Source organism: Cynoglossus semilaevis, chromosome 8, assembly GCF_000523025.1.
Source record: "Cynoglossus semilaevis isolate Cse_v1.0 chromosome 8, Cse_v1.0, whole genome shotgun sequence".
In the NCBI taxonomy this organism is placed as follows: Eukaryota; Metazoa; Chordata; class Actinopteri; order Pleuronectiformes; family Cynoglossidae; genus Cynoglossus; species Cynoglossus semilaevis.
In genome coordinates this window covers 13,532,841-13,553,504 of record NC_024314.1, presented here as the reverse complement: position 1 = coordinate 13,553,504, position 20,664 = coordinate 13,532,841, and the positions used below count along the sequence as shown (strand labels likewise).

Below are 20,664 nucleotides of genomic sequence, written 5' to 3'. Positions count from 1 at the left end.
TTTAGTTAATATGAATGCCAACCTTCTTAAACACTGGTTGCTCTGATAATATAATTTTTTGCAGCTTTTACTGTGAACATTAGCTGGTGATTATATAAAAAAGCTGATTAATCATGAAAACAGTCTGAAAACAGTTCATAGTATGTTCAAGTGTGGCTCTTTTTATTGTTTATAAAAGCATAACACATGAATACTTTATTATCTTAAATGCAATTTAAAAAATGTGTAACCTTTTCCCTTGCATGTAGCTTTGATCACGTACTTTTCATTATTGTATCCTTAATGTGGCATTTATATGCCGCCATACGAAATATATTATCTATACAAACATTCAATGTTTTAACATATAACTCATGAGAGATATGATGCGACAACTACCATTTATTTCTTTAACTTCAAAGTGCAGTAAAGAACAACAACAGCGCCCCCCTCCTCCTGCAAGGACACACTTCATTATCACTATGCTAAGCAAACGTGGCTAATGCTAACTCGGCGAACGTAGCACGAAATGCTCCATGGATGCTACGGAAGTGACAGTATATACGGAACAACAACGTGGGGGTGAGAGTGAGGCCGTTGGCAATAGCGAACAGAACTGCTTTGATTTATAACGGGCACACCTAGAGTCGAGCACATGAGACATACATGTATTTACGCAGACTTAGTAAATATTTTGGACACTTTTTGATCTTGCTAACTGGTAAGCATGCTGGTGCCTAGTCTCTTAAATTTACAGTACACGACCTGACAGTACTTTCAATTTTTCCTTCAAAGTGCATATTCTTTGAACGTAATGATTTAGAACTCCATGCTATTCTTGCGACAGCCTGTTGTCGAGTTTTCGCCCTGTCGGTGGCTTGTTTTGGGGTCGGAAAAAAACAGCTAAGGGTAAAAAAGATGGATTTTCTGACTCTGTTTGGTATCTACGTACTGGTGGTGCTCGCGTGTATAGCCCTAGTGTGTAAATACTCAGGAAAGCAGCAAAGTCCCTTTCACACACTCTTCAACTTCATCACGAAGGTGAGAAATGTAATTACTGATCGTTTTTCCAATTTTACTTTGTTGATACTACAAACTGACACTTGATGGCGCTGTTACAGCACTTAACTCAAGTGAGTTGAGTGGCGTTGGAGTTATATCAGAAATGCAACAGCTTAAAATTTGTTATTACAACATGGCTAAAATAAGAGAAATAAATGAGCCAAAAGTTAATTACAAAATAAGAAATACAGTAATTTGTTTTATATCCAATTTTCAACAGATCCTAGCTCCAGTTACACCAAAATGGCTCCAGAAGTGGTCACAGAAGAGCATGCACAGTCTCTTTCATGAGAGGTGTGTTTCTAAACACTTCTGTCACTTACAATTCAATGTAAAAAAAAAAAAGTACATTAAAAAAAGTCCTCTGTCAGTGCAAAAGTTGTCTAGTGTGTTTCATCTTCTTGTCACTGCAGGAGCAACATGTTTATCTACCTGCACCTGGTTTTAGAAGGTGCTGTCTATACAGAGTTCACCTTTGAGGTGTTCAACTTCTGCAGGGAGATGGAGACGGCTCTAACCAGTCTGTGTGTGCCTTACGTCCTTCTCATCTTCAAGACCTGCTTTTTCTACCTATGCATCAGCAAAGATCCAGGTCTGTGAAGAGAAATATTTAGAATATTTAAACCTCCACAAAAGTTGCCCCACATAAATCTACAGTTTTACTATTGGCAAGTAGAAATTAAAAGTGAAAGTGAGAAAAATAATATTATAATCTTTTTTTTACTGCAATCTTCAAGAAGTCCCTTCAAGACTGTCACCCACTGTTCAATTATTCTATCCATGTTTCATAACCATGACAATTCCTCTTTAATGTATGAATAAGGTTTAAGGTTTTCCTGCTGCTCATTAATTAGGTGTGATTTGAAATTAAGTTCATAACAGACATGAAAAAAAAAAGAGTTTTTTTTTTCTCATTCAGGCACAGTAACTAAGAAGAGAGTTGTTGGTCAGGTGAGTATATACCAATATGATCGGAGAATGTTTCACCCTGGCGTCCACTGTCCAACCTGCCAGCTGGTCAAACCGGCACGCTCCAAGCACTGCAGTGAGTGATTTGATCTTTGATGTATTTTGTTGGATGAACGGCTTCTCTTGAATTGCACCAGTGTTGCTAAAACATATCTTGGCAGGTTTTTCTATAATGGATGTTAAGTCCAGCTTGGTCACCACTGCACTTGTTCTGTTTTGCAGGAGTCTGTGACCGCTGTGTCCACCGTTTTGACCACCACTGTGTCTGGGTTAACAACTGCATTGGCGCTTTGAACACACGTTATTTCCTGCTCTACCTCTTCAGTGTGTGTGCCATGGCTGGAGACATCGCCCTCTTGACAACAGACATGCTGCTTCATGTTGTCCTGCGCTCAGGACTCCTGGGGGCCAGTTATATCGATGAATATGACCAGCAGCAGCCAGCAGGGTTTTTGTTTGTTATCCAGGTGACACTCAGGGGTACCTTCTGCATTCTTTGGGGCTTCTCAAAGTTGGTTATCTTTTTTGTTACTGCATAGAGCAGGGGTGCCCAAAAGGTAGATCGGGATCTACCAGTAGAACTCAAAGGGAGTGCTGGTAGATCCTGAGCAATTACATTTAAAGAAACACGTTTTTTTTTAAATGATAGATTTATTTCTACTTTAATGCCAATCACTAGGGCTAAAGTAAGGACCATAGAAGTATTGAGTCAGACGGTATTGTGCCATGCAACTACAGCCATTTAATCAACGTAGTAAATATATATTTATACATATATAGTTTTCAATCCAGGTAGATCACTTTACTTTTTGAAGTAGCTCCCAAGCCGAAAAAGTGTGAACATCCCTGGCATAGAGCATAATTCTTACAAATAATATATATAATATAAAAGCTTCTATTCTTGCCAAGGCAGAAATGGAGCTCAGTGTCATCAAGAAGTTTATGCCTTTGTTCTTGTAGGTTCTTTAAGTACAAATCCTTGCCCATTTATTTTATAAAGCATCATTGGAATTGGAACAGTCTTTGATTCTTTGATTTCATGATTCTGTAGCTCTTTAACAGACCATACATAAATGGAACACAAGGGTTGAAACAATATTCTGCCTTCTGTATGTTGACAACTTTGCTGTACCGTCAGCCTCACCTTGCCTAGTCTACAGAATTTGAAACCTCATCTGATTTGAACAGTCAAATGATGTTAAATAACCATGACTTCTTGACTTTGAGAAACATCCACCACGTGTCTCAGAAATGTGCTGCAGCAACATATATATTGCCTTAGTTTTTTCCTGATGCAATCCTTTTTGTTGTTCTTTTATCTTTGCAGCATCTCTTCATGAGCTTCCCCCGCATCATCTTCATGCTGGGCTTCCTGGTCTTTGTCTTCTTCCTGTTAGGAGGTTATGCACTGTTCCATTCCTACCTGGCTCTTGTCAACCAAACCTCCAATGAGTGGTACAAAAGCCGAGGTTACTTCTGTCAGCACTGTCATCCGGCATCAGCTGTTGACCCACTGAAAACTCCAGTCCCAGAACATTCTAAGAGATACTTTTACAGCCATGGGATTCTCAGAAACTTGGGGGAAATATTTTTCCCACCCCGACTTCCTAAAAGAAAAGTTAACTAAAATATGTACATTTGCTGTTTTGGTTACGGTGCTCTTACTTTAAAACACTGCTGAGTATACTTTATAACAAAATTAATAAAATTTTTGTAATTTTTTAAAGAATCTCTGATGTCTCTGTACCAGACTTCACAGTGGCCACAGGTACTGTAGTAATAGTACGACTGCCTAACAAGAAGAACCAGGGCGATTTTGAAATTGTACGGCACGTGTGGGTTTGTGTAAAACAGTTGCACAAGAACGTCTAGCTCCGCCCCTGTACAGTAGACGCCTCCTTTCCATGGTTACTGTCCCTTTAAGCCGGTGCGGAAGTAACACTGATACTTCATGTTCTTGGTGGAAGGTCAGGTTTATGTCTCCATCTGAGCAGGAGTTACTCTTTTCAAAATAATTATTTTTCCTCAAGTGATCTTTCAGACTCAACACGTCGCTTGTTTTCGTTTTTTATCGCTATACTTTGCTGTTGAGGCCGTGCGCAGTGCAGCTTTATAAAAAAAAAACAACGCGACAGAGTCCGTTTCCTTCCTCATCCATGTCCGGGTCCAAATGTTCCAAGCTAGGCGGGATCCTGCTCAAACAAGTCCTGGACTCCGTGGACACGGTCCTCTTTGACTGTGACGGAGTGATCTGGCGTGGGGACCAGGTAATCAGCGGCGCTGCTGATGTGATAAACCGCCTGAAGGAGGCCGGGAAACGGGTCTTCTTTGTCACCAACAACAGCACTAAGACGCGGACGATGTACGCGGAGAAGATGGCCAAGATGGGCTTCAAAGTAGCAGAGGAGGAAGTGTTCGGGACCGCGTACTGCTGCGCCATCTACCTAAAAAACGTATGCCAGCTGCAGGGTAAAAAAGTCTACTTGATCGGTAACCCTGCCATGGCGCAGGAGCTGGCGGCCGCCGGGATCCAGCAGACCGGTGAGGGGCCGGACCTCATCTGTGGACAGCAGATCGACTGGGCCAACGTGCCTCTGGACCCAGATGTGAAGGCGGTGGTGGTCGGTTTTGACCAGCATTTCAGTTACATGAAGCTGAACCGAGCCTTGCAGTATCTGATCCGGCAGGACTGTATGTTTGTAGGCACCAACAGGGACTCCAGGCTGCCCCTTGAGGGGGGCAAGGCTGTTCCAGGTATGGATGCTTATACACAAATGACAACACTTGTCGCAACCGTTACAAAACAGAACGACATTACCCATAACCCAACTGTAAATCCTAAAGCCTAAAACTTTAATCCCAGCCTTGACTCTAAAGAAGCCCCTTATGTTGTTACACCTGCACTGATAGTTTTTAAGCTACAGCCTTAAAGTGGTTGCTTCCCACATACAGTATTGTTACATGCTGTGTTATGTAAATGCTCACCTTTTACTCCTCTCCTCCTCAGGTACAGGCTGCCTCCTGCAGGCCGTGGAGACAGCCGCCCAACAGAAAGCCCAGACGGTTGGCAAACCAAGCAAATTCATGTTCGAGTCTTTGGCCCTCCAGTTTGGCGTGGACCGCGAGCGCTGTCTCATGGTGGGCGACCGCCTGGACACAGATATCTTGCTGGGGTCCAACTGTGGCTTGAAGACCCTGCTGACCCTCACTGGGGTCAGCACACTGGCAGATGCTGAGGCTCACGAAAAGAGTGGCTGCACAGAGCGACAGAAGATGGTACCAGATTATTATGTGGACAGTATTGCAGATTTGCTTCCTGCTCTGCAGGCATGAAGCTGCTGCAAATGTGTCGAGAATAAGGAGCAGCTAAGTACAGCAACAGCTGTAAAACTTAGAAGATTGAGGAGCGTGGGACATACCAGTGTCCCACTGTCTCTGATGTATCTGAGGGACAGTTCCAATTTGTTGGTGTGACGCTGTGGTACAGTTGTCAACAACCAGATCAACACAGAATTCTGAAAACATTGATACAAGCAAATACACAAGAAAAACAGATTTATGGAATTGGCAAAAATACAAAGTTCTCTTAGGGTAAAGGCTACAAAAAAACTAATTTTAAAGTGAGTTTATAATACCTGCAATTTTAGACATAATGAGACATAATGAATGAGTTTACATTATGTAGTTCACATACACCCTGACTGTTTTCAAGAATCTTGTTTAAATACATGTAACATCAAATGAGGCTGCAGCTACCACATCTGTGAGAGACTGAAATGCACATTTTCTTGTATGAGCATTGTTGCAGTTGTGCTTACCAAAGTCGTAGTGAAAAGAGTAAAATATATAAATATATTTTTAACATTAATTTTATTTTTGTTGTCACTACAAATGACACTTAAATGTTATATAAAATAATATTTTTGGTATTTCTTAAATGTAACAAGGCATTCGGATAAGATAAAAGAGGTCAACTTTAGAAACTACTATTTTGTCTGTGGTGCAATAACTAGATTAGACAATTCACAAGTTATATCAGAGTGTGGCTAACTTTGTGAGTCTGTCTTCAGTTTAATTTCATTTCTAACAACATGTTGTGAAATGCAAAGCTTTGTGACCTCAGTTTCTTGTATTTACCAAGTGTATTTCAACACCTTTACAAAATGTCTCTGCACTTACATTAACAAGGTCATGCAAATACCTCAGCTGTATTTCTTTTCTGTTTTGTTAGTGACGAAGACGGTTTTTGTCTTCTTTTAAACAACCATTTTCTGATTCATATTAAGGAGCAGTGACGACCAGAATCTCTACACCACCTCTAGAACAATAAATTATGAACTGTCTTAATTCCATCAATCTCTGCTCTTCTTTCCTGGGGTCCAGTTTTACTCCATTGGTTTGTTTAAATCAATTAAAACAAACCCTACTCTGCATTACGACTAAGACCTCCTGTAAGACTAGGTTTTATCTGATATCAGGCTCTAATGGAAGCTCATTTTCTTGATGCCTGCTAAAGATTTCTTAAAAGCAACCTTAAAAGTGTGTATTCCACTATCTAAAATTCATTTAAACTGAAAAGGTGATGGTTCACAATTATAATAGAATCCTGGAACAATGTCTTCTGATGCAGACCTTGGAGTTTTGTCTTTCCTCTTCTTCAACCCAAACTTTCAACAATATATAATTTTTGTAATTAGTTTTGTGACAGCAAAACTAGTTTATTTATGTGTGAATCCTGTCGGGATCACCTTGTGTCCAGTTAGCCATCGTTTATTTATGTGTGAATCCTGTTGGGATCACCTTGTGTCCAGTTAGCCATCAACTGCACCCTGCAGCTGAGGTTTGAGCCACAGATCACTACTTTTGAACAATCCATTGTTCATTGTCTGACCTGGGGACGAGGGCCAAGTCCTTTGATGTTGGTCTTATGTTTGACCTTCAAGAGCAGCAAAGTCATTAAAATGACTGATACTGCCAGAAAGATATACTAGAGCCTAAATAAAATAAAATTGCTGGTAGACTACACAATTGTCTAGATTAACCGTGTAAGGGTGACTGAATTTGAAAGGAGGAGGGGATGGATGAAGGTGGGAGGTCTGAGGTCTGACAAAGAGGAGCTGGTCAGGTGAATTTGAGCTGCACCAATGACTACAGCAGCTCCGTGTTGATAGTCGTGAGGAGGGAGCAGTCGATCCAGGTACTGTCACAGGACACAGGATGGTGAGTTGTTGGAAAGAGACAGGAAACTGTGTGGAGGACGAGCAGTGTACGGTAAGTAGTAGAGGAATAAGAGTCCTGACATATACAGTAGGAGGTAGAGACAGGAAACTGCACTCTTTCTTCTAGTCCACAATTTTCATTGAGTACTAGGTGCCATTTAAATATCTTAATGAATTCTCTTTCTTTAACATCTTCTTGACAGGGTGGGACGTCCAATTCTGTCTCCGGTGCTCATTTTCCTCACAAGGCATTTTGGGTCAGTCTCTCAGCTTCTCTGCTTCTGCTCCTCATTGGTCTGGGTTTGACAGGTCATTTTGGTCTGCTTAAACCACACTCTCAGGTATGTCAAGTATCTGTGCAACCATGGGCCTTTTTCTTGATAACTTGGTAAATTCTACTATTGTGTTTGTAGTCTTCACAGATTGTGAGACTTTCAGCGCCAGATCAGACAGGATTTCTGATCAATCAGTCTGCAGTAGTGGATCAGCAGAACCACCTAGTGACCTTTACTGTGACTTCAGCTGCAAATCAGACTTCCACAGTACTGTTTGATATCAAACATGTATGTCGAGCTGATGTGAATTATTGACCCAAGGGTTAGGGTTTTAAAACTTAGGTTTGTCCACTGTTGTCTTTCAGGGTTTGATATGTTACAGACCAGAGGAACAGAACAGCTGCTTCCTGCAGAAGATGCAACAGTTTGATTATGACAACATTCAATCCCTCCTTCAGAAGAAAGCACATCAGGTGAGGAGTGGGCATTTCATTATGTCAAGATAGAAGCCGACGTTTCTCAGTGCATCTTGTGCTTAAACTTGTTGGGTCTGTTTCACTGTAGTGAGCTGATAACCATCGATCAAACTTCTCTCACAGATAAGCTTAAGTCTGGACATGTGAAATGGGGCAGAAAAAAAGTGAAATGTGAGAATCAGATCCAGGCTGTAGTTCTGTTTTGGAAACGATGAGATATTTCTTGTTTGCAATATTTAAAGCCATGCCAGTCTTGAAGAGCTTAGGTCTCCAGAAGCCGTGTCTCAAGCATGATGCTACCCATTTCCGGCGTTATGTGGACATTCAGTAATGGACTATTTGTTTATGCCTTGGGCACATGTGAACAGTAAACTCTGGAAATTAGGATGCCACCAAAATCCTGGGAGCGTTTGTGTGATTCAATCTTGATCCTCGTCATGTTTTTCAGAAGTTGTGTGGATTGCTTAATGAATGATGAGTTTCAGTTTTTTAAGTCCAGAAAGCAGTGTGTCTGACTCCGACTCACACTTCAATAGCCACTTAGCTAGGGCCTGATAGGTTTTGTACATCTGGCATCACTTCCACTCCGTACAAAGGGACAGGTGAAGCGTGCAGGACCTTGAAGAACCATACAGTCTCCCTCAGTTGCAAAAATTCCTCAGCACATTTGATCTCTTCTTTCTCCCCCTCACAGGAACTTGTATCCTCTTTCAAGAGGCTGTGGCAACAAGCCTGAAACCTGGTGTAGAAAACAATGCTCACTTTGTGTGAAGGGTCTTTAAGACTTGCATTAGCCTAAAAACTGCATGTGGTACAAGCTGCAAGATTAAAAACAACACCTGGATGTCCATAACTTTGACAGTAGGTGGCAGAATCAATAAGGTGACCAGGAACATGGTAGATGTTGAGGTTAACCTGCAAAGTATTGTTTCTGTGACTTATCTTCTTTTCCACAATGGGCATTCCCCTGCATTAAAAGCTGCATGTGAGCGTTGTTTAAAAAAACCTCCTCTGGTGGTCAAGTCTCACATGACTCCTTGGTTTTCAGACCTATCCGTAGAATGGGGCCATCTTATCTACCTTTGTCAGAAGGGCTCCAGACCAGATGATGTTTGGCTCAGTGTTTAGGTACAAAGGTTTTCTTGGTACTTCAGCAGAGGTTTGATTCTTATGGGACCCACTCAAGCATTACCTCATTCTGAGTGGTTCACTATCAAAGGTGGTAAGTTAAGGGATTTGATGCAGCCTTTGTAAAATCCTGGTGACCTGGACAGAGGAGGGAAAAGGCCCTTATTGCCACTTCAGTTACTTCCTTATCTTTCCTTTGCTTTCAATCAACAGATTCCCTTGTTTCTTAGTTAATGTGTTTTATCAAAATTGGTATTTCTGTCTGATTGAGAGGTTTCCTCTTCCTGACTTGCTGGCCTTTGTTTCTAGAGTTATTACCAGCTGACTGGGAATGAGACCCAGTGGAAGACACAGTTCCTGGGGGTTCCAGCAGACAGTCGGGTGGACATGTCCACACTTGACAAACCATTGCAGGGTCTGTGCAACAATAGCTCTGTCCATTGGACCAAGATGGCTCATGGTAGGAACAAACACATCAGGGAACATGGCTGTTGAAATAGGACCAATCATGGTTTCTTAGCAACATCTGCAACTGCAGGTACAAAGTAGAGAGATAAGATCAGCAATAATGTTAGTGAATCTTACATAGTTTTGACAATGGATTTGTAGTATTCCTCTACTTTCAAATGACCATTATTTTTTTATGTATAAAACACACGGCAAGGTTCAAATGTTCACGTCATTTGCGAGAGCTTAGTGTCCGTGCAGTAACTGTTGGCAGCTCCATAACAGAGAAAGGACTCAGCCTGAAACTTGACCCTCAGCCATGAACTGACTGACCTTTAACAGAAGTGAAATGGCTGAGAGTGCACTCAGTACTTTACTGTACACGCACTCAGTACTTTAGCATATGTCAACTTGCTGAGGACATCAGACAAACATGTATCAGATGACATCAATAGTTTTGACAAATACTGCAGAAAACCTGTGTGATTAAACTTAATTTAGGTTAAGATAGTGGCAGTTAAAGTTAAAGTATGCCTGGAGAAGTATGTCTATAAAAACCATCATCTTCTCCAACATCATAAACTTGTATACAAAAGATGACATGTCTCCTACTCTCTCAGGTCCAGGGAAACAGAGGCTGGTCTACTTCTGCATTGACGTTTGCTTTCCCAGCAACATCTGCGTCTCTGTCTGTTTCTACTACCTGCCGGAGTGATGCTGGATCTCGCAACAACAGACCAGCAGGAAAAACCAGGCACTGCAAAATAGAAGGCAGAAAGCAACAGAACAAAAGCCTGCTTTGATGGTTTCTATGCCATACAGTTGCTAGTAAAACTGTCCAAACCTCCTGAGTCCATTTCAATCCATCCAAGAGGAAAACAGAGAAGAAGAAAATATGAGCCGTCACAACCAACGCCAAAGTTCTGTCCTCATTGGCTTCATGTGTAATCCTGCCTCTGGTGACACAGTTCAGAGATTAGAAAAGAACAAAAAAAATCTTTGTACAAAACCCCATCTGTATTTACTGTAACCTGTAACTTTTAATTATGTCTAGCAACATGGTTAATCAAATAATAAAAAATGCTTTTTGATTCATTATTTTTTTCTTTGAGCTAAAACCTAATAAACTAACATAGTAAGACAGTAATGAAATGGCAATAAATTCAGTTGTGTTAGCAAAAAGTTAGGTAAAAGTGTCACGGGGTAAAGATAAATCGTGTTTGTAAAAACATAGTTTAAAGTAGATTTTTAATCTTCCAACAGAAGTCTAAATGAGAGCTTAAGTTTAGCAAAAAGATGTTTACAGTACTGCAAATTTTGGAGACCCTGTAATAAGAGGCAGAGCAAACTTCAGCAGTAGTAAGAATCTCCCCCAGGCTTGTGTAGGACAAGCTAACATTTTGTGTATTACATTTTAATAGTAATTAAGTAGTACTGAGGATTAAAAAAAACACCTAAAATCCTGTAGACGTTGGTCGCATCCTGTAAAAACACATTTACAAAATGAGAGTGCTGACAGGATTTACTAGTTTCACAAGGAAGAATTCAAGACAGGAACGATTAAATACTTCAAATAAAAAGTATTTTAGTGAATGTTCATATTACAGAAAGACTTTTCAGCTTGAAGGTAATGATCCATCTGGTCGAAAGGATACAAATAAATACAGGCAAACCCCGAGGCAAACAAACAAAAATAAGTCAAAAAGCCTGAAGGGGAGCTGATGAACAAATACAGAACACGTCCTTCAAGTACGTGTAGATATGTGTTCAAACAAGCCTGTTCCTTCAAAATGTATGAGTAGCACCCATCATCAGTGAAGAAACCCAGACCTTTCACAGAGTTCTCACTCCCCCTACTCAGAAGTTATTAGTCATTAGTTGCTATTTCCACTTGGTTCTCCTCCACCTCCTCTTCCTGCTCAGCCCAGGACACTGTCATTGAAAGCCAGACAAACTACAGCCTTCTGATGGCCACTGTATTCTCTCTTTATCTCACCAGTTTCCACACACCACAGACGAGCAAGGTTATCAGAAGATGCTGTAAAAAAACAAAAAACATAAAATATCCTAAATTAATTGAATGGTCTCTTTAACCTTATATGTTGCAACACATTCTGATCTATAACCTAAGATTTCCACATTAAAAATCTAATTTCTAACACTGACCAGTTACAATATATTGGGAGTCTCCAGAGAAAGCGCAGTCCCACATCCAGCCTCTGGATGTCTCTCCAGGATTGTTGCTTTTGATGCTCAGTTCAGTCATGAGGGAGAAGTTGGACGTTCTCCAGATCTTACAGGTCTGGTCTGCGGAGCATGTGGCCAACAGTCTGTAGAAGGTAAAGGTGATAAAGTAAAATCAACAAAACAGACATCAAAGCAGATGAAGGTTTCTGTGGTCGGTCAACTCACGTCGAGTCGGGACTAAATTTGCAGCGGAGGGAGTAACGTTTGTGTGCTGGGATCTTAGTTTTGGGAATGAGCTGAGTCACTTCGTCTCCCATGCCTCCAGCCAGGTTCCAAACATAACAGTTTCCCTGTAAGATAAGTACAGTGGGGGCTGTTATTGAAGGAGACGTCACTTTTATATTGACACTTAGACAGATGAAGCACTTACTGAACTGTTGACTGCTGCCATGTAACTGGCGTCTGGGTCGATGTGAACCGCATTAACTGAGACCTCTGGTTCAGGGATCAGCTGTTCGTTGTGATCAGTTTTGAGATCCCATATGTGGATCACTCCACTTTGGTCTCCAACAATTAGTTCTGCCTGTAAAGAAAAAACGTGAAACAAAAACTTGTCAACAAGGTTTACTTTTGTGATTTAAGCTTTACCTCCGAGCTCATAGTTAAAGCTCAGGGACACAGCTGATGTCTTTACTGAGTTCAAAGTAGAATGACAACTTTTCAATTTGATTTAAAGAAACAAAGTCAACAATATGAAGTCTTACTTGGTTGGGATGCAGACACACACAGTTGATTGGTGCATTGACTTGGAAAATTCTTTGACACTGCAGGTTTCTTGACCTAGAAAAGGAGCAGCGATGCAGATGTTTGTTGATGACAGATATGATCAACTGTAGAAATGACCAGAGAACCTGCATCACCTCAAGTCCCATATACGAGCCATGCAGTCCTCTCCTCCTGTGTACATCCAACGTCCATCTTCATGGAAGCCCACAGACGTGATGTTTTTACTCACTCCATCATAGTTGATTACTGGGTTTGGGTTGTTGGAGTTCAGGTCATACATGCGGATGTGTTGATAACCTAAAATGAAATAAGTTTAAACCCAGTCTTAACAACTATTAATGTTGGATTTTATGCTAAAAGGGTCTAAAAACTAATAACGAAAAAAACAATAGAATTTTCAATTAAAAAGCAGTTTGTACTTCACAACAAATATTTACAAACCTGCAGCTGCAATCATGCTTCTGTCTGGTGTGACTTCAAGTGAATTGACTTGCTGTAAGTAAACACTAAGGAATATTTTTTTTAAATGATCTGCAAGTTAATGTATCAAGTCTGGTGCTCCATCGTCATCATCACCTGTCCAAGACGTAAACCTTCCTAAACAATAGTCCAAGCCATTCAAAGTTAAACTCTACCTCTGTCCATCCTTGTTACTCACAGAGAGAATCTCTAATTATTCCACTAACGTGAAGGATACAGAGTCCTGATGTTGGACTGTTCTAGTACAGATACCGCTGTGGGCCTGCCAGAAGCGGACAGTGTGGTCATATCCAGCCGTGGCCAAAATGACTGGGTCACTGCCCACAGTGCCCTGATTTACGTTCATGTTGGACCAGTCACAAACTATAGGGATACAGAGAACAACACGTCATCATTGGTTCCCTTAATAACAATCCTTTAGATGTCAACTTTTAAAAACTAAACGTACACGCTAATGCTAATTAAAGCAGTCTCACGACAACTTCAACATTTGATTACATTTAGCAAACCCTGAATGTACAGCGTGCCGTTATTTTACTGAATGATTCCATATATGTTAAAATAAGATGATACAATAAAAAACATTAGTCTTACCTTACCACTGATGTTTACTGTAAACGTGTCCGTTGTTTTAAGGTGTCCCCAACAACACTCCGCAGTTCCGCGAAGGTTCCACTTTATGTGAAAGCGCAATGCCGCCATCTTGTGGTAGATTTAATGTTATTGCAATACAATAGAGCAACACTAGTACTGTGCTATCTTTTAAACGGAATGATTTCTTTAAATAATTATAAAGCATACAGTTTGAAAATATATTTTAATAAACTGCTCCAACTTATTAATGTTGTGCCTTTTGCCAAACACTTTGGCATTTCTGTAATATTTATGATTATTCCTAGCAAGAAAAGTACAAGAAAATATTAAGAATATTGAATAAATAACATTATCTTGATCTTTTTAGATTTATTCTTGTTCTTGAGTTCAATTATTGAACAACTTACATATTGTAAAGGTAAAAACCTCAAGTATACCTACAATGAACAAATAAATACATAAATAAATAGTTCATCTTAAAGACAAAGAGCAAACAAACATCAATACATTCACCAAAACAATGACCTGTAGTATAAGTTAAACAACTCTAAAACAACTTATATGGAAGCCACTACCTTAACAGCAGATGTGTGTGTGTGTGTGTGTGAGTGTGTGTGTGGAGAGTTCTCAAAGACCTAGCAGTGCAGACATGTGTTGTTTCAACTCCCCTGGATCAGCCAGAGAACAGTCAATGATCACTCCTCGGATTCCAGATTTAAACTTAGGTGAAGGCAGTATCTGCAAGGTGTATTAATATATATTTATATATTTTGTATCATTTAATTACTAATATTAAAAAAAAAAAAGATATACCTACCTTCACATATATTTTGCATCTCTCCAAAAGAAATTTCCACTTCATGGCCGTACGCTGGTCATCAGTCAGACTGCTGAATTCATCCGTCTGCAGGACATTTAAATTTTGATAAATAAACAGACAACAGAAGAGCAAAAACCTCCTCTTCTTTTAAATAGTCTTGTAATCAAGGAGCGAAATTCTGAATTGATACTTAAACATTTTTCTGAGTTCTCAGTTAAAGTATAAATTATTCACAGATACTGCCCATTAGAATGACAGATGGTTGCACTGACCGTGCAGCCGAGGGTCTTCTCTGCCACTGGACCTCTGAAAATGCAGGCCTGCAGGGTCCCGCTGTGGTCACTCAAATCAACCAGCAGGTCAAAACCAGTGGCTGCAGACAAACCCTGGTCCCTGTCTGGACACAGCTCATTGTTACAGCTCTGAGCATCTTCAGTCACCTGGAACCCACATCTGCAGCTGGGAAAAAAGAGGAAACAAGTCTTCCAGGAAAATCTTTAAAAAAAAAAAAGAAGAAAGAAAATAAATTAAAAAAAAAAAAAGATCCCCTTACCACCGTGTCCGTATGACCTTTGACACAGAGGAGTCCAGGGCCAGCTTGGAGATAAAGCTGTAAGTAATACCAAAGAAAGGTTCTGGATTCTCCTGAGCTTTGAGCTTCAGCTGACTCACCGTATAAATGTCGATGATGGAATCAACTGTAAAAAGGGGTGAGGGGAGGGGGTGCGTGGACACCTGAGTAAAATACATAGTGGTTTAGGCTGCATTTTTACAATTAGTTAACTTGTTTCTTCCAATATTTCAAACTTTGAAATGCTTTTGCTTGTAAAAAAGTTATTCACTTGCTGTTGTACCCAAGAAATTTACAAAACAATTGTTGACACAGAACAACTCCTTCCATTCTGTATTTATAATTTTTCCATTTCATTTTTTGAATGCTTTGTTTTTTTTTCATGGTTTGAATGTTTATTTTTTTTAATGTATTCTTCAGATTTGAAGCTTGAAGAATTCCATCAGCGTCTAAGGTTTGGAATCTCTAGCAGTTCTTCCTTTATTTCACAGGCACTGAGGTCAGATTTCTTCAGTAATTGCTTTTGACACTTTTCTAGATTTTACAAATAACTTGTGTCAAGTTCAATCAGAGCACATGTCTCCTTCCAACTAGAAGGTTGAAGGTTCAGTCCTTGGCTGCTCTAGTTTTCTATTCTGATGATTTGGAATAGGACGACAAAAAACAAAACAAAAAAACAGATTTTTCTCGTGGAAACTGTGCCTGAGCCTAGAACTGAATTTAAAGGATTATGGTGGAAAAACAAGCTGAACATAGATCAGTTCTGAAATGACTAAAGAAAATAGAAATTAAAGAATTAAAGTTTTTAGTTGGTACAGGATGGAAAATTACAAGTGGATGAATGGATCACTATCACTCACCTGGTACATCTTCTGGTTTCTCATCGTCATCCAGTGCACCTGACTCCAACACTTCTTTAGCGTAGGTGAAGAGCGCACTGGCCTCCCTGGTGTCTGAGAACAGATCATGATTGACTGTGACACAACAGGAAGCTGAAAGTTTTCCTACATGCTACACTAGCGCTGTTTGGCCAAATTCCTGGACCAGTGTTTTAGGTTTGCCTCTGATTAATTGTGGATGAAACATTGGTTTCAAACCCCAATATTTTTGTAAACACCACTCAGATACCTTACCAGGATTGACAGTGATGATGGTTTTCCAGTTAACTGTTGCTGTCATGCCTCTGCGGAAGTTGTCAAAGCTGATCCTGACGTCGGCTATGAAGAGAACTTTTGAAACAGAAACCGCAGTAAAGTTATCTTCAACACCAGAACTCCACCATGCCTCACATATCCATGTCTCTGCTTGGTAAACTGTGTTAATAGGAAATGACAGGCTGGAAAAACAGCTGGATAAAAGGATTTCCTGCTGTGGAGGAGAACCTACCCGTCTCCTTGGGTATCCATGTTTGTGCAAACTGAATGGCTTCTCTGTCCCAGCTGAGTCAAACAGAGGTCGGAGAGTTAGTCAGAGGGGAGGCCAAGAGTGAAAATCAAACACACATGCAGTATAGTGCAGTTCACTTAGGAGTCGTGTCACCAGAGTAAATTTATGGAAACCTAATGATGAACAGTGTTGACCCGTGCAGTCAGAGAAATGGTATAAGGCACCAAAGCAGCCAAAGTATCAGATATTTATTGAATTTCCAAATTTCTAAATGCCTATGACGCACCACACAAGAGGGAAGGAAGAGACCGAGTCATCAAAGAGCTTCACTTCCAGCCTCTGGCCTCTGCGTCCGTCTGAAGTGGTGAACTGTTTCAGTTGGCCGGTCTGAAGAGCAAACACATGTCGACTGACTTTCTGTTGTTTTTATGGTGCGACACTGAAAAAAATGCAGTGATATTAAATTGCAGTGATGCAGCCTCTGTGTGAACTTCATGACACCTCCTCAGAACCACTGTGGTTCCTGGCCATACAAACCATCAGTGCACAGAAAGCAAACTGGCAACATGGCTATTAAAGAACGGGGGGGGATTGGGAATAATCTGGCAATCACTTGATGGGACTGGGACTTTACTGTTTCCCACCGATTTTACTGCAGCCAGTATATTTATCATGGTGCCGTCCAGTTGCTGCCCATTGGCCATAATGTCTCCTAGTGAGTAGAAGTCTCTGGAGTCCTTCGCTGGTATGTGGATCAGCGGCAGCAGCCTGTCGACGGTGCGCGTGTCAGCACACAGACACACTTGGGAGTGAGCCTCGGTCAACAGAAGCTTGTAGTGGCTGAGAGAGAGCAGAAGAGAGTGAGTGTCTGACGCTGTCATCAGGCTCTACACACCGACATCTACTGGTAATGTGGCCATTACCTTGGTGTTGTGGGACAGAATTTTTCATCTTTCTCTTGGTCTTTAGTGACAATCAAAGGACTTTCAATATTAACTGGAAAACAAAAATATGTTGTTTTGTACATTTTATTTAAGGACTTGGAACTTGTTTTTTGAGTTTTAACTATAACGTAAAAAAACTAAAAGAAATCAAAGACATTAATTTAGTCTCACCACAGTCTCCGATGGTGAAGCTGTTGGAGAGTGTGTTGATGTAGCCATCATTGCCCCAGGCTGTCACATTAACAGAGAAGTCAGGAGAGTCTTTGATGATGAAGCCAAAGGTGAATCTGTCTGAACCAAAATCTGAAATTTAAACAGAAATGTCCTTGTTAGGAGCTGCATCTATCTGGATGATTACGGAAAAAGACCGATGAATGGCCGTCTCTCCAAAAGAGGGAGCTGGAGTGCAGGACACCAAGTAGCAGGGGCGTCAGTGGGATAGAACTTGAAATAAAATATACGGTATTTAAAAAAGTAAGTACTCACTCTTTCTGTCTGGGAAACTTTTCACGTCAGATTTCCAGATGACAATCCCAGCCACTTTCTAAAATACAATGGACAGCAGTTTATTTAAACGAAATTAAACACCACATATGAATAAACATATTAAAGGGAAAACCTTTGACTTGATAATTTATAATGTAACAAACATATTTAAAACTCACAGGATGAGAGAAGTTGGGATGAAGCTCGGAGATAGCAATGTAGCTCTGAGCAGGAACGTTCGCCATGAACTTTACCTTGTTAAACGTGAACACCGCGTATATTTTAGGTTACAGAAAACAAATAAGTTAAAATCGCACATTTAGTTTACAAATAGGTTATATGGTCTAAATGTAAGCTTTCCCCTAGCAACAGCTGAGCAAAATTTAGCTTATTAGCTTAGATCTTACGGCAATAGGTTATTTGCAGATATTTAATTAACAACCCAGGTGGACGATTATGTATATTTACACATTTTACTATAGTTTGTTTAAAAACATTAAAACACATTTTGAGTTATTAATTAAAAATGTTGAGTGTTCTTCTGCTTTTACCGTGGCACTGTTTCCGTTGCAATTAAAAATATTTTCGGCGGTATTTAACGGACAACAGTGCTGCGTTCAAATGTAGTTGATCACTTTCCGAGATTTATAGACGTTCCAATAAAAACACAATAACAAAACAGCAACAAATGAATAAATAAATAAGAAAGAAATTAAACAACGACCAACCGCGTTATAAAATATTTCAGAAACAACGGGCACGGTGTCTTGTAAGATTACCATAGAAAAAAATGTTTGAATGTTTGGAGTCATTAAATGCATGGAATTTCTAAAGTCGATTGAATGGACCATTTCAACCGGAGGTGCTGTGAACACAACAATATTTTAATCTTTTACATATGTTAAACATGTTTTTCATGTTGAATATGTTGAAATAAAGGAAATAAGGGGCAAAGAACAAAACTTATTTGATCCTTTGCCTTTAAAAATAATATTAAAAGCAATTTCTTTGTAACAGTTCTTACAGATGAACCAGTTCAGAGCCTTACATATTATGATATTTTCCCAGCGTTACTTTTTCAGGCTCTGCTGCTGTGAAAAGCATCTTTTTTCTTTGCACACCTTTATACGGGTTTAAGAACTTGATTCCAGTTGTCCTTTCACAGCCTGGGATTATCTCTGAGACAGGATTTGTTGATCTGACTTTGACAGTTTCCAGCTTTTGCTTCAAAAGCTCAGAGCTGCTTTTGACATGTGATCCCTTCTTACATACTTAGTCAGGACTCAGACAGTGTAACCATAACACTGGGTTTCATGGTGACTAATCCTCTTGGTCATGTTTCTGACTCAACAAAGATCCTTCTTGTGAGTAATAAAGATTTAAGCAGTGATACACCCCTTGACTTCAATCCACAGATTTTAACCCTCAACATAAATATACAAAACAATGTAATAGTAGATAAGTGTTATGTTTGTAACAACACTATCAACAAGGCCAGATGAGTTCTCATTCCTAATGTTTATCAATGTATCGACAGACTTTACAATGTTGTATAATGTTAACCTGGACTGATTAAAAACATCGAACATTTACTTATGTAGACTAATCGATCCGTCATTGACACCAGCGGCTCTTTATTCAATTACAACAAAATTTCAAATTCTAATTTCATTAGGGTTTTTTTTTCCCTCCACTACAATGTGTGTGAGTCCATTAATCACAGCAGCATGTGAAGCAAGTGCCTTCTGTGGGTTCAATGATTTATTCCTATTGAATTCACACTGTCTGTTAATCCGTCATCAATCACACCAGCGGTAGTCAAGCTCCAATGAAGTCATTTTGAACTTCATGAGCAGTCACGTCTTCCGGCATGTACCCAAAAGAAAGTACTTGTAGGTGAATAGCTGCTGGAAGAGCACACTGGGTTGGTGTAACCTCTGCCCCATAGGTCAGCCCCCAGGAGCGTCTGCAGCCTCTGACCCTTCCTTACATATTAATCTACCACCTTTTTGCTGCTAAATTCATTTTCCAGTCTATAATATCTGTAAAAATACAGATTTCTAGTTTATAGAAATTAGAAAAGCAAATGTTAGAATCACCTTTAATGATGTAGTTGTCACGTGACGACATGGCAGGACCCAAATGTAGTACTAGGAAGACTCTCTTCAGGTGTAGGCAGTTTATTTTCAAAGGTGCAAAAATACAAAAATGCACTGAGTTTCAGGAAGAAACAACTCAGGGCAATGAACAAAGAGCAGGACTTCAAGGCCTAGACATCAGGGCAGGAACACCAAACACACAGCATGAACACATAGCATTAACATACCCACAGCACAACAACAGAGTGAGGGAGAGAGGTACATATAGCCAGGGTACCAGGTGACACCAGTGAGACTAATGACAGAGACACAGGTGAGTGTGATGACACTAACTAACTCCACACAGAGACAGCAGGAGGGAAGGGAGACACACCTCACAGTAGTGGCAACATTAAAATAAAACTGCTGTAGCGTTGAGCTCATGGTGGTGTACACACTGCCCGAATAAGAACAAAGAGAGAAAAAAACCCTTCAGGAAAATTTTGAAAAAACTCCTTGGTGGACCATCAAACAATCCCAATAATTGGTTTGTTTGATGGTGGACCATCAAACAATCCCAATAATGTCCCAATAATGTGTATGTAATGAAGCACCAGACACCTCTCAGGTCTTAAAGACAGGAGTTCATTTCTTCCTGGCCAACAGCCAATGTGTCATATGTATGGCGCCTTGCACAACGACACGTAAGGGTCCTACTCCCATGGGACCAACATATAAATAATGGCTTGCAATTGTTAACAACTTGGCACATCTTCA

The 20,664-nt window shown here is 40.2% G+C and overlaps 6 protein-coding genes across 10 annotated transcripts in view; 3 read left to right on the top strand and 3 right to left on the bottom strand.

The window, feature by feature from the left end:
• Nucleotides 1-5,126, bottom strand: part of grid2ipb (glutamate receptor, ionotropic, delta 2 (Grid2) interacting protein, b) — a 32,609-nt gene extending 27,483 nt beyond the window's left edge. The window contains 1 exon segment of the mRNA XM_008315066.3: nucleotides 4,996-5,126. The gene's annotated coding sequence lies outside the window, so the exon portion shown is untranslated.
• Nucleotides 454-3,736, top strand: zdhhc4 (zDHHC palmitoyltransferase 4). Of its 4 annotated transcripts, none has more exons than XM_008315068.3 (6): nucleotides 454-561; nucleotides 1,262-1,335; nucleotides 1,455-1,633; nucleotides 1,961-2,086; nucleotides 2,233-2,477; nucleotides 3,338-3,736. In XM_008315068.3, the coding sequence occupies exons 2-6, from the start codon at nucleotides 1,313-1,315 to the stop codon at nucleotides 3,635-3,637; spliced, it is 873 nt and encodes a 290-aa protein (XP_008313290.1). In that variant the 5' UTR covers nucleotides 454-561; nucleotides 1,262-1,312; the 3' UTR covers nucleotides 3,638-3,736. The 4 variants fall into 4 exon arrangements, with proteins under 4 accessions (XP_008313290.1, XP_024913125.1, XP_024913126.1 ...); XM_025057357.1 differs by having other exon boundaries at nucleotides 473-1,020; nucleotides 1,539-1,633; XM_025057358.1 differs by having other exon boundaries at nucleotides 476-700.
• On the top strand, nucleotides 3,872-6,362 carry pgp (phosphoglycolate phosphatase). The gene is made up of 2 exons (XM_008315069.3): nucleotides 3,872-4,764; nucleotides 5,018-6,362. Exons 1-2 carry the CDS (start codon nucleotides 4,167-4,169, stop codon nucleotides 5,341-5,343), a joined length of 924 nt encoding a protein of 307 aa, XP_008313291.1. The 5' UTR covers nucleotides 3,872-4,166; the 3' UTR covers nucleotides 5,344-6,362.
• An 865-nt stretch (nucleotides 6,363-7,227) lies between these two features.
• Nucleotides 7,228-10,438, top strand: bricd5 (BRICHOS domain containing 5). The gene is made up of 6 exons (XM_025058117.1): nucleotides 7,228-7,281; nucleotides 7,433-7,579; nucleotides 7,652-7,792; nucleotides 7,870-7,977; nucleotides 9,418-9,568; nucleotides 10,176-10,438. Exons 1-6 carry the CDS (start codon nucleotides 7,228-7,230, stop codon nucleotides 10,268-10,270), a joined length of 696 nt encoding a protein of 231 aa, XP_024913885.1. The 3' UTR covers nucleotides 10,271-10,438.
• A 682-nt stretch (nucleotides 10,439-11,120) lies between these two features.
• mlst8 (MTOR associated protein, LST8 homolog (S. cerevisiae)) lies at nucleotides 11,121-14,340 on the bottom strand. 2 transcript variants are annotated; one of them, XM_008315070.3, is made up of 10 exons: nucleotides 14,238-14,340; nucleotides 13,608-13,710; nucleotides 13,226-13,371; nucleotides 12,970-13,021; nucleotides 12,663-12,825; nucleotides 12,507-12,582; nucleotides 12,173-12,325; nucleotides 11,968-12,092; nucleotides 11,722-11,885; nucleotides 11,121-11,593 (listed from the first exon to the last, which is right to left on the bottom strand). In XM_008315070.3, exons 2-10 carry the CDS (start codon nucleotides 13,708-13,710, stop codon nucleotides 11,475-11,477), a joined length of 1,101 nt encoding a protein of 366 aa, XP_008313292.1. In that variant the 5' UTR covers nucleotides 14,238-14,340; the 3' UTR covers nucleotides 11,121-11,474. The 2 variants fall into 2 exon arrangements, with proteins under 2 accessions (XP_008313292.1, XP_008313293.1); XM_008315071.3 differs by lacking the exon at nucleotides 14,238-14,340 and having other exon boundaries at nucleotides 13,603-13,716.
• meiob (meiosis specific with OB-fold) lies at nucleotides 13,724-18,433 on the bottom strand. The gene is made up of 14 exons (XM_008315073.3): nucleotides 18,361-18,433; nucleotides 17,989-18,063; nucleotides 17,810-17,867; nucleotides 17,495-17,626; nucleotides 17,303-17,375; nucleotides 17,024-17,219; nucleotides 16,666-16,766; nucleotides 16,380-16,432; nucleotides 16,127-16,222; nucleotides 15,854-15,946; nucleotides 14,976-15,120; nucleotides 14,695-14,881; nucleotides 14,420-14,506; nucleotides 13,724-14,340 (listed from the first exon to the last, which is right to left on the bottom strand). The coding sequence occupies exons 2-14, from the start codon at nucleotides 18,052-18,054 to the stop codon at nucleotides 14,230-14,232; spliced, it is 1,398 nt and encodes a 465-aa protein (XP_008313295.1). The 5' UTR covers nucleotides 18,055-18,063; nucleotides 18,361-18,433; the 3' UTR covers nucleotides 13,724-14,229.
• Nucleotides 18,434-20,664: the final 2,231 nt, after the last annotated feature.